The following is an 11,534-nucleotide window of genomic DNA, read 5'->3' on the forward strand; positions in this document are numbered from 1 at the left end:
ACTCTTCCTTCGTATATTGACTAGTGATTTCTGTCACTCTTCCTTCGTATATTGACTAGTGATATACGGCATTGCACTTAAGACTTTGATTACTGTTAGGATAGGATAAGTTTGTCCTTATTGTTCTCTTAGCAACATCCTGTTTAGCTTCTTGGATAGTTGCCTATAGCTTATTTTTCTGCTTTACATGTTAATTATTTGTGCATTATCTTTGGAGCTCAGTCGGTTGATGCCTACTGAGTACCACATGTTTGGTACTCATACTACACTTCTGCAACCTGTAGATCATAGTTTGAGTTCTCTCTATTATCTTGTGCATCATGCGAAGCAGTTATGGATTGGAGATTTGGGGTGAGCTCCTGGCATTAGTATCACTACTCTCCCTCTTATTGATTAGACTGATCTATACGTTGTGCTCAGTGATGGCTTGTACTTGTATTTACTCTGCATTTTACTTTATACTCTTATTGTATTAGTTCTTGCACTAATTTCACCAGGTTTTAGGGTTGCTTTGCATACAGTAGTCTATCATGTTTACTCCGCGATCTTATTTCATTTCTTTTGATAGTCCGTTACTAGCTGTTTCGGACTATGGATTGACTTACCTACTGGTTGATTATAGTAAGTGTCATCATGACCTGAAAAACTGAATCGTGATACATAATAAAGTCATCATACCAATTATTATTTTCTTAATAGGTGTGTCAAGTCAAAATGTAACAAGTAAATCCAAAAGGCGGGAGTAACTTTACCAACTTGCCCCTAACTAAATTTTTCTCTTTTCAAATTGACATTGATTACATTTTATCTAGATAAGGACAAATTAGGAGAACTTAACCAATTTATTCTTAAATCCTTAAATAAATACTTATTTAGAAATAAAATCAAAAAATAAAAGAAACATTTATTCAAAAACGGAGAGTAACACTTATTCTCACATAATATGTAACTTTATGATAAATTAAGGTGTTGGTACAAACACCCAGTACAAGTAACGGTTACAAAGTCGCCTGGTTTCCAAGTTACTATCCTACGAATTAAATCTGGCCTGGCGACCTTGTAAAAAACTAAAACCTCATAATGCCGAAAATAGTTTAGCTTTATGTATGGTCACTATGGTGTACGTCAAAATATGCAAATAAAGATACTTCCATCCTTTAAAATTTGTCTATGTTATTAAAAATAGATAACCAACAATATTTATTTAATTTAAAAAATTAATAAATTATTTATCCATTTATGTTAATTTTGCCCTTGATATTAAATAATGTTCATGACGCAATACATTTCCCAAAGCATTAAATTCATTACTCCCCTTATTCCATAATAGGTGAATTGTTGAAGTAATGCACACCTATTAAGAAAAGAAAATTAAGACATAAAGTAGACATTACTTTTATTTTTATTCTTTTTAATTATTGTCAAACTACTCTTAAAAATCAAAACATTGATAGTAATAACTACTTCCAAAAATATAATTCAAAACCATTGATAGTAATAACTACTTCCAAAAATATAATTCAAAACAATAAAAATAGGAGCAATTAAGTTTTAAACTCTTCACACAGGAAATTCAAATGAATGGTAAAAATGGAAGGAACATCCAACATACTCTTGCAGATTGAAAAAAAAAAAGTTAATTTGACATTAAAAAATACCTCAATAATTCACCTGTTGTGAAATAGAGGGAGTATATTCAAACAGTGATAAAGCGGACAAGTATGGTTGGAGGGAGGGAGTGCTTGTTAGTGTACCAAAAAAATAAATGTACTTTTGCAGCATTATTTAATGCTAATATATACTATATTTCTTAGTAGAACCAATCGCAGTCCTTCCATTTGATTGTACTACCGAATAGTTAAGATTCTCTCAACTTAGCTCCCCCCGATTCACCAAAGTAGAACATTTTACTGGTGGACCATTATCAGTGCATCCAACTTTTCATCCTGAATTGTCAATCAGTTGCATTGAAGATTAATCGATCACCACCACTCGATTTTGTTAAATTATTAACGGGCTAAAACGAGCTGAAAGTAAAGAGGAAAATAAACGTACCAAGACTAATTGTGAACTTCTGGATATGAGTTCGGACTGGTTACCAACAATATTTTGTAAAGATGACATCTATAGTAACCAACAGCATCAGATTTACAAACAAGGGGTACCAGGACAAAAAACAAGAAAATGCCATAAACTATTTGTTGAAGTCCCACATCGGGGGGTTAAAGGGTCTTTGGTCTCCTTATTCGGTGGATTAAAGGGTCCTTGGTGGGTTAAGGGGAGGATTGCCCAAGACCATATAAGGAGACCAGGGATCCTTTAACCCACTGATGTGGAACTCCAACACCCCCCACGCCCAGGACTGGACCTGAACATCTGGAGTGTGGACAATATAAGACGAGGCCCAACATCGGAAACAATGAATTGGGTGGGCCTAGCTCTAATACCATGATGAAGAAATGGACTTTGAGCCTAACTCAACCTCAAAAGCTAGCTCATGAGGGGAGGATTGCCCAAGACCATATAAGGAGACCAAGGACCCTTTAACCCACCGATGTGAGACTCCAACACTACTTATAGACTACCCATATACTCCATGCAGATACCATAAGCTAAATTTTGGAAAAACAAGAATATTCAGTGTTCGTACCAAAAAGTCTTTCTTGCTAGTATAACCTATAATTCCAACTTCTAGTTTACAAGTCCTCCCACAAGATCCAACATCGAAGATATCCAACAATTATTGTAATAGAACTTGACCCAAAAATGCAACATGCAACATGCCACATACGCACTTTGTCAGAAGTCATTGCAAAAGTACATCAAAAAGAAGCACCAGGAAGAAAAGAAGGGGGGAAAGTATATGAGAAGGTAAGATACAGCTGAGTAAGAACTATACACTAAGTAGTTCTCTGCTTACTGTAAGGACAACAGACAAAACCTGCGTAGCTGCAGCAAGCCCACATATATCCTCTTCCTCAACCAAAAATGAAAAATGAAAAACGAAAGGCTTCCTTCAGTGCTTAGTCCTTCAAAAACTTCGCTGAACCTTACAGAGAAGCACAGTATAATTGAAGTATTGTCTATGTTTTAATATCTAAGTTGGTATCCAAAATGAGGTAACATGTAGTGGAAATAGCTCTGGTCATCTATATCAGTGATTGTCCTTCTCTATTAATGAAAGAGAAGTACTCAGCCGTTTCATAATCGATAGTTACCTGGTCCATAGCCATGCATGGAAGAAACATGTATCCCTATAATGCTAATGTAACTCTCCCCTTTTAAAGAAAAGAAGGAAGATGCAACAAGTGCAGCATTCTAAACTCTCCTTCCCAAAAGAGGCTATTTTCCTCTTCAGTAACAGGAGGGTGTGTTCAAGTCCCTTGTACTCTTATCCCCATTTTCCCTTTTTCTTTTTTATTCAAAAGACCAAAAAGACTGTACATTTGGCGTGGAATATATACCACCAACTGAGGCACTAGCCTTTAGTGAGTTGCCAAAAGCTTCATCCGGACGCTGCGAAGTCCAGTCCTTCCTAAAAGAAAAAATTTGCAAATTACAGTAGTAAGATGGTGTCTAACAAAAGAGGAGAGGGAAAAGAAAGTCTCTCAGAACATAAAAAGAAAGAGGTGCCAAGACACCAGAAAAAAGAGTTCAACAATCTATTTCTAAGACACTGACATAATATATATAAATATACAAAATAAGAAAAAAGATGTCAAAGAAGCAACTTATCACCTCAGAACAGAAAACAAGCATCACCAAGTTACAAATCCATAACCGAAGTTTAAATATGCTTATCAAAAAACATAACAATACGCCATGACAATAGGGAATAGAAAGGACCAGATCATGTATGGATGACCTACTTGTGCAATCCAAGTCAACATCATTCTTGTTATGAAAAACTTAAAACATAATGCTTGCTTTCATTGTACTACTACAACTATGCCTCACTCCCAAGCTAGCTAGTTGGATTTGGCTTTATATGAATCCTCATATCCAATTCCGCTCCACTTGGACAATCCTCATTCCTCATTCCCCAAGACTTAAGACTACATCACTTGGACCAGATCATGTATGGAGCTATTAAGCTTTACTTAGATATAATGCAGCAGTCTGCAGCTCATGCAAGCTGCTGGTTCCACTGTCTACAAGTACAGGAATACAACACAGAATTGTAAGCACGCCTAATAGAGGTGTCATTAGAAACTTATACATTTAATTTGCATATCTATTTCAAACAGTGACTAATTGAATCAAGACAATTTACCGATAAAATAATATGGAAGGAACAACACCAAGAAGGATCCCCTAACTCAATAGCACTTTGTTGTCTACTTGACAATGATGACCTGGGAATGTAGTACAACAACAACAACAACAACAAACCCCGTGTATTCCCACCTGGTGGGGTCTGGGGGGGTAGGATGTACGCAGTCCATACCTCTACCTCTGAAGAAGACCTGGGAATGTAGTAAGAAATAATAATGACGTTTGTAATATTCAAGCACACGTTATGGTGACAAATGATGCGTCCATATCAGGAAAAGAAGGTAAGAGTTACATGTCTGGTTTGTGGTGGTAATTCAGCCAAACGGACGTGATCTTGCATATTTAAACAGCTGAATGTGTCGTGAATCGTGATAACTTTCAGTGTTAAAGCTTTCACAGAAACAACTGAATCGATACAATAACTTCATAAGGATTTGCTTCAGGGAGAACGTCACGGAAAATTCCTTTTAAGAAGCAACACTGAGATACATTTTCACAGTAATTTTTACCTATGTTGCTCGGACTCTTCAAAAATGTTATGGGGTATACATCGGATGCTTCAAAAAATAGTGCATTTTTGGAGGATCCAACACCTGTGCAGCAACATTTTTGAAGAGTCCAAGCAACTTAGATTTTTACTAAGAGAAAGATTTGGTATATTGTGGCTGCTGATAGCAGTAAAGAAGTGGATGGGGTTGATATAAAGAGGTCATATTCGTATCTCATTTTTCGGTTCTTCCAACTTTTTCATGGAAAACAAACCATATTTTCCAAGAAAACTACTTACTCCATTCAAACAGTGTTACCGAAGGAGAAAAGCAAAAAAGAGGCTAGGTCTGTTGAGACCTTAAGTGTCACAGGAAAATACAGGTTTTAGGTCAGACAACACCAAATAGACAAAAAATTAAAGATAGATACTTAATTCAAGAAAATAACTACAAATATAAAAGACAATTACTCCCTCTATCCCAGTTTATAAGACTCAAAACTCCTTTTTAATCAATCCCAAAAAGAATGACACATTTCGATATTTAGTAACACTTTAATTTTAAAAAAAACCATTTGATCCTTTGATGAAATGATTTGTAGGCTATAGCCACACAAACATCTATAACTTATTTTAGACCACAAAATTCAAGTGTCTTTCTATCTTAAACTTCGTATCAAGTCAAACTACCTCATATAAATAGGAACATTGGAAATATATGTACAACAACAAACACTGTATATTCCCACTATTGGGAATATATGTACATTAATAGTAAAAAGTAAAACTAGTGAAACAGTTATTTCTAGGCGCAGCTATCTTCAAGATAAAAGTCCATGGGTGATGAGATGCGCACCTAGTATTTTGGTGCCTGAACTAAAGTTCTACTTAAGCAAGCCTAACAGCCTGTTGTGCACCTAGCAGTCGAGCCCGAATTTGACATTCTGATGTGTAACACTCTGATGTAAACACTGCTAATTGAGTCCGAATTCGCAAAATTGACAATTGACACAAACGAATTGGAAAATCTTATTAGTCATAAACTGTGGATCGATTACAATTATTAAGGGAAGAAAACTAGACTATAATCTCCATAGCCCGCTTGGTGTCGCCATTAATGACCTGTGAATGAAGTGAGAATGATAGTTAAGAAGGGAGGAAGGTGAGAGAAGAGAGAACGAAGAAGAAGCAGAAGTTTCTAGAAGAGATTACCAATATTTCCATAACTGCCTTTCCCTTCAACTGTGTAGATATTTATAGATGGCTTTGCCACATCTCACTTAACAGTTGGACCCACTACGAAGCCTCAATCGATCTCTTATTCTCACAATCCAAATTCCCAATTCTCAATCCAATTTTCCCCCAATTCTCTCCTTAGGATATAACATGAAGGTAAACAAAAAGTTGAGAAACTTTTCTCTGAACTTGTATTCTATAAAATGGAAAATGCAAAAGAGAATTAGAATATTGCTTTAAGAACATACTCTCAAGTACGTATAAATATAGGAATCAAAACAATTGCCCCAGCCCCAGGGATTATCTCAATTGGCAAAGGTTGAGGAAGTTGTGTCTCAAATCACAAATTCGAGCTCAATGCAAAGTGAACCAAGTCCTGTAGTTAAGTGGAGAAGGGTGCAAAGGCGGATCTATTATTCCCGAATTTCAAAATTTGTAGTTGGCCCGAAGAGTTAGGGGATTGGTAGTAGAGTGGGTCCCAGATAAGGAAGCAAAGTTAGCAGTTACGTCGTCTAAGACAGCAACGTTTGAACGCTTGTATGAAGATCTTCAAAACAAATGTGGGGTTAAGTTGCATATGCTCACCAAGGCAAGAAATAGGAGAGTACGAGACCTGGACCTAGGGCTGTGCAAAAACCGAACCGACCGATAAGCCGAACCGATAAAAATATTATTGGGTTATTGGTATTGGGTTATCGGGTTAACGGTTTTTTATTGGTTTTATAAAAAAATTTATTGGGTAAACGGTTAGATTTTTACATATTTAAAAATCGAAAACCGATAAACCGAACCAATAACACGTAAAACCGAACCGACCAATGCACACCCCTACCTGGACCAAGTGAAGTGCATTAAAGATGAGGAAGGCATCATATGGGTGGAAGAGGTCTATCGAGAGAACCGATTTGGATTCATGTCAAGGCATTGAACCACAGAAGCCATATCTCGTAAGGAGATTGTCGAAGCAATATCAAGAAAGAAAGAGGGAATTACATATTGTGTTCATTGACCTAGAAAAAGCTTATGATAGTCCCTAGGGGTCCTATAGAGATGTTTGGAGGCTAAGGTCACATGTAGCTTACATTGGGGCAATCAAGAACATGTACGTAAAGCCAAGATCCGAGTGAGGACAATGAGAGGAAACTTGGATACTTGCGAGTGATGGGGCTACACCAAGGATCAATCCTTAGCCTGTTTCTATATGTCTTGGTGATGGATGGAATAGACGCGACATATTCAAGGAGAAATGTGAACGTGTATGCTATTTTGCAAATGGCATAGCTTTCATTGACGACACAGCAGAGTTAATGATACAGTGGAGGTTTGGAAACAGACCCGGGAGTCTAAAGGGTGCAACTCAAGCATGACTAAGAAAGAATACTTTGAGTGCAAGTTTAGTGATGTAACTCAGGTGACAAATGTAGAAGGATTGATACACATGTCATCTCTAAGAAGGAAGTTTTAAATATATAGGGTCAATAATCCAAGGAAATAAGGAGATTAACGACGATGTTACGCATCATATTGAACTGGTGAATGAAATGGAAGTTCACATCCAATAACGTGACACCCCGCCTTAAAAGCAAGTTTTATAAAGCGGTGGTTAGACAAACTATGTTGTATAAGGTGTACTAGTCAGTCAAGAACTTTCACTTCCAGAAGATGAAAGTAGTGGAAAAGAGGATATTAAGAAGGATGTGTTGTATAAGGTGTACTAGTCGGTCAAGAACTTTCACTTCCAGAAGATGAAAGAAGTGGAAAAGAGGATATAAAGATGGATGTGTGGGCATAATCCGAGTGAGAGTGGCTTGTATGGTGGACAAGACGAGGGAAGCAAGGTTGAGATGGTTCAGGTATGTGAAAACAAGATAAATTAACAAATGTCCGTGTGGGGAGGACGTTAGAGAGGTTGCTATAGTGGGCATTAGGAAAGGCAGAGGTAGCCCAAAGAAATCATGGAGTGAGGTGATTAGACAGGACATGATACACCCAAAACTTACCAAGGATGACCCTAGATAAAAAGAATGGAGGTCAAGATTTAGGATAGAAGGTTAGTGGATAATTGAGTATTGTTATTATTATTCTCTAACTATGTTATTCTTCAACTTTAGAGCCACCTGTTGTTTCCTTTGCTTTGGTTATTGTACATTTTATTGTTGCTACTTGTTCTTTTCTAAATTGTTTTTAGCATTTCTTCACAACTATATTTGTTTTACTTGTTTTTTGATTCCGCTTTACTTGAGCCAAGGATTTTTCAAAAATAGTCTCTTTACCTTCATGATAAGGCTAAGTACACACTATCCTCCTAGGACTACACAGAATATATATATACACACATATTATATATATGTGTGTGTGTGTGTGTGTGTGAGAAAATAATGGAGAAAAATTATTATTGAATTATGTGACTACATAATTACATTGACATCTTATTTATAGACACTACATTACAATCCTTTTCTAAGTAGGAATTTGTATACAATTCCTATTCCTATTCATATTCTAACACTCCCCCTCAAATCGGTGCATGCAAGTCATATGTACCTAGCTTGTTACAAATATGATTAATACGAGGACCGGTGATACAAGCATGAGGAGCACAAGGATTACAAGTTTTTGTTGAAGGTCCAAGTTTCGGATTTGCAAAGTGAATTGAAGACCTTTTTCAAAGCCTTCTCCAAGCTCAGGAACTACAAAGACTACAAAGCGCGTTTATGAAAATGGACGCGTTTGAGCTTGTTATGAACTCGCCCAAGGGAGTGTACGCCTTGACATGTGAGGGTTGGCCTTAGGTGCTCAAAAATACACCCAAGGCTGCCCCAAATACACTCCACACGCAAGGCCTTAAGGGAAAAGGATTCCTTTTGCAGCACCTTTTGTAATAGACTATTTAAACATTTTCCTTAGTCTTGTTCCTTAGTTAGCTTATTTTGAATGAAGATTGTAACATTAAAACACCATTTTTCCTCTCAAGAAGAAAGTAGACCACCAACTTTGAACATCACAAGTGAAAGGTTCCACTTGTGTTGTGAAACAGCTAGAAACGTGAATGCTTGAGTGAACCGAGTTCCTCTTGTGTTCGTGTAAGAGCTTGGTGCTTGTTAATGTGATTTGTAGAGGTTTTAGAGTTTGATACACTCTTTAGTCGCTACATTTCGTATTCTCTTTGTGTCAAGTTATCTATCTTCTTTATCTTCCAAGTTTGTGTTTGTTGTTTCCGCTTGGTGTCTTGTATGTGTGGGCTGTTTTGCGAGATTACGGACTATTTTGTGCTCATTTAGGTACCGTTTCGTATCAACTAGTGAGGGACATGGTGAAGATATCTGCAAGTTGATCACTTGACTACAAATTTTGTATTAATATCTCCTGAGAGTATCTTTTCTCTAACAAAGTGACAATCAATCTCTATGTGCTTGGTCCTCTCATGGAACACTAAATTAGATGCAATATGAAGGGTTGCTTGATTATCACATACAAGTTCCATCTTATCAGTTTCTCCAAATTTTAGTTCTCTCAGCAATCGTTTGATCCAAACTAGCTCGCAAGTTGTTGTAGCCATTGCTCGATATTCTGCTTCGGCACTAGATTGAGCAACCACGTTTTGTTTCTTACTCTTCCAGGACACCAAATTACCTCATACTAAAACACAATATCTAGATGTAAAACGTCTATCAGAAAGTAATCCTGCCCAATCAGCATCTGTATATCCAATGATATGCTCATGGCCTCGATCCTCGATGAGTAGTCCTTCACCTGGAGATGACTTTGTATATCGCAAAATAAGAACTGCATCCCAATGACTATCACAGGAGAAAGTCATAAACTGACTTACAACACTCCCAAGAAAAGAGATGTCAGGTCTAGTCACTGTGAGATAATTCAACTTTCCAACCAACCGCCTATACCTTCCAAGATCACTGAGTGGCTTTCCTTGTCCTGACAGAAGTTTAGCATTTGGATCCATAGGAGTGTCAATGGGTCGACATTCCATCATTCATGTCTCCTCAAGAATGTCTAAAGCATACTTGTGTTGAGAAATAATAATACCTGATCTGAACTGAGCAACCTCAATCCCTGAAAGTATTTCAGTCTGCCAAGGTCTTTAGTCTGGAAATGTTGAAAGAGATGTTGCTTTAAGTTGTGATACCATCTTGATCATTGCCAGTGATAACAATATCGTCAACATAAACCACAAAATAAATACACAGATTTGCTTTAGAATGGCGATAAAACACTGAATGATCAACTCCACTACAAATCATGCCAAACTCCTAAATCATTGTGCTAAACTTTCCGAACCAGGCTTGAGGGGACTATTTCAAACCATAGACTGACTTGCGCAATCGACATACAAGGCTACTAGACTCCCCCGAGCAACAAAACCAGGTTTTTTTACTCCATATAGACTTCTTCCTCAAGATCACTATGCAGAAAAGCATTCTTAATGTCCAACTAATAAAGAGGCCAATGACAAACGACAGCCATAGAGAGAAAGTCGGACTGATGCTATTTTAGCCACGGGAGATAAAGTGTCACTATAATCAAGCCCAAATATCTGTGTATATCCTTTGGCAACATGGCAAGCCTTCAGCCGATCAACCTGACCATCTGAACCAACTTTGATTGTATAAACCCAATGGCAACCAAGAGTAGATTTACCTGCAGGAAGGGAAACAAGCTCCCAAGTACCACTAGTATGTAAAGCAGACATCTCATCAACCATAGCCTGTTTTCATCTTGAATGGGAAAGTGCACCTGTAGTCTTAGGGATGGAAACAGAGGACAAAGATGATACAAAAACATAATGGGGTGATGACAAACGATGATAACTCAAGAAAGTATAATATGGGTTAGCATTACGAGTGGATCTTATACCTTTTTGAAGTGCAATTGATTGGCTAGAAGGAGGTAGGTCCACAGTAGGGGAAGCATCAGGCGCATAACATGAATCATCTGGGACTGATGTTGGACGTGGGTGGCGGTGATAAGTCAAAAGTGGTGGCACTGTAGCTAGAACATGGAGAAGTTACCATACATTCCTCAAAGATTGGTGTGGGTAAGATTGGAGGATGGGTAAAACCTCAGAGATATTAAGATGATCAGAAAATATATAATAAGGTTGAGATTCAAAGAATGTGACATCAGCGGACATAAGGTAGCGACCCAGATCAAGTGAATAGCATCGATGCCCTTTTTGAACTCGAGAATAACCAAGGAAGATACATTTGAGAGCACGAGGAACTAATTTATCTTTTCCTGGGGCTAAGTTATAAACAAAACATGTGCTCCCAAAAACACGAGGGGGGATATAGTAGAGATGTGACTGAGGAAATAGTATGGAATGGGGAACCTGATTTTGGATCGAAGATGAAGGCATTCTATTAATGAGGTAGCAAGATGCGAGGACTACATCGCCCCAAAAACGCAGTGGAACATGGGATTCAATGAGAAGAGTGCGAGCGGTCTCAATGAGATGCCTATTTTTCCTTTCTGCTATACCGTTCTGCTGAGGGGTGTATGGACATGATGTCTAGTG

At 37.6% G+C, this 11,534-nt stretch overlaps 1 protein-coding gene and 1 long non-coding RNA gene across 6 annotated transcripts in view; both read right to left on the bottom strand.

Annotated features, from left to right (window-relative positions):
- Positions 1 to 2,989: 2,989 nt before the first annotated feature.
- LOC107842639 overlaps positions 2,990 to 11,534 on the bottom strand; it is an 18,471-nt gene continuing 9,926 nt past the window's right edge. For 3 of the 5 annotated variants that reach the window (XR_007050447.1, XR_007050446.1, XR_001665971.2), the window contains 2 exons: positions 3,870 to 4,151; positions 2,990 to 3,535 (listed from right to left, as the gene is read on the bottom strand). Coding sequence is in view for 1 of the 5 variants with exons in the window: in XM_016686587.2 (XP_016542073.2) it covers positions 3,418 to 3,535 (118 nt within the window). In the remaining 4 variants the exon portion in view is untranslated. The remainder of the gene's footprint in view (positions 3,536 to 3,869; positions 4,152 to 11,534) is intronic. The other 2 variants (XM_016686587.2, XR_001665968.2) reach the window with 2 other exon arrangements.
- On the bottom strand, positions 5,782 to 9,491 carry LOC107842640. The gene is made up of 2 exons (XR_007050448.1): positions 5,975 to 9,491; positions 5,782 to 5,884 (listed from the first exon to the last, which is right to left on the bottom strand). It is a non-coding gene; the product is annotated as an uncharacterized LOC107842640 (long non-coding RNA).

The sequence above is a fragment of the Capsicum annuum genome, unplaced genomic scaffold, assembly GCF_002878395.1.
Source record: "Capsicum annuum cultivar UCD-10X-F1 unplaced genomic scaffold, UCD10Xv1.1 ctg5136, whole genome shotgun sequence".
In the NCBI taxonomy this organism is placed as follows: Eukaryota; Viridiplantae; Streptophyta; class Magnoliopsida; order Solanales; family Solanaceae; genus Capsicum; species Capsicum annuum.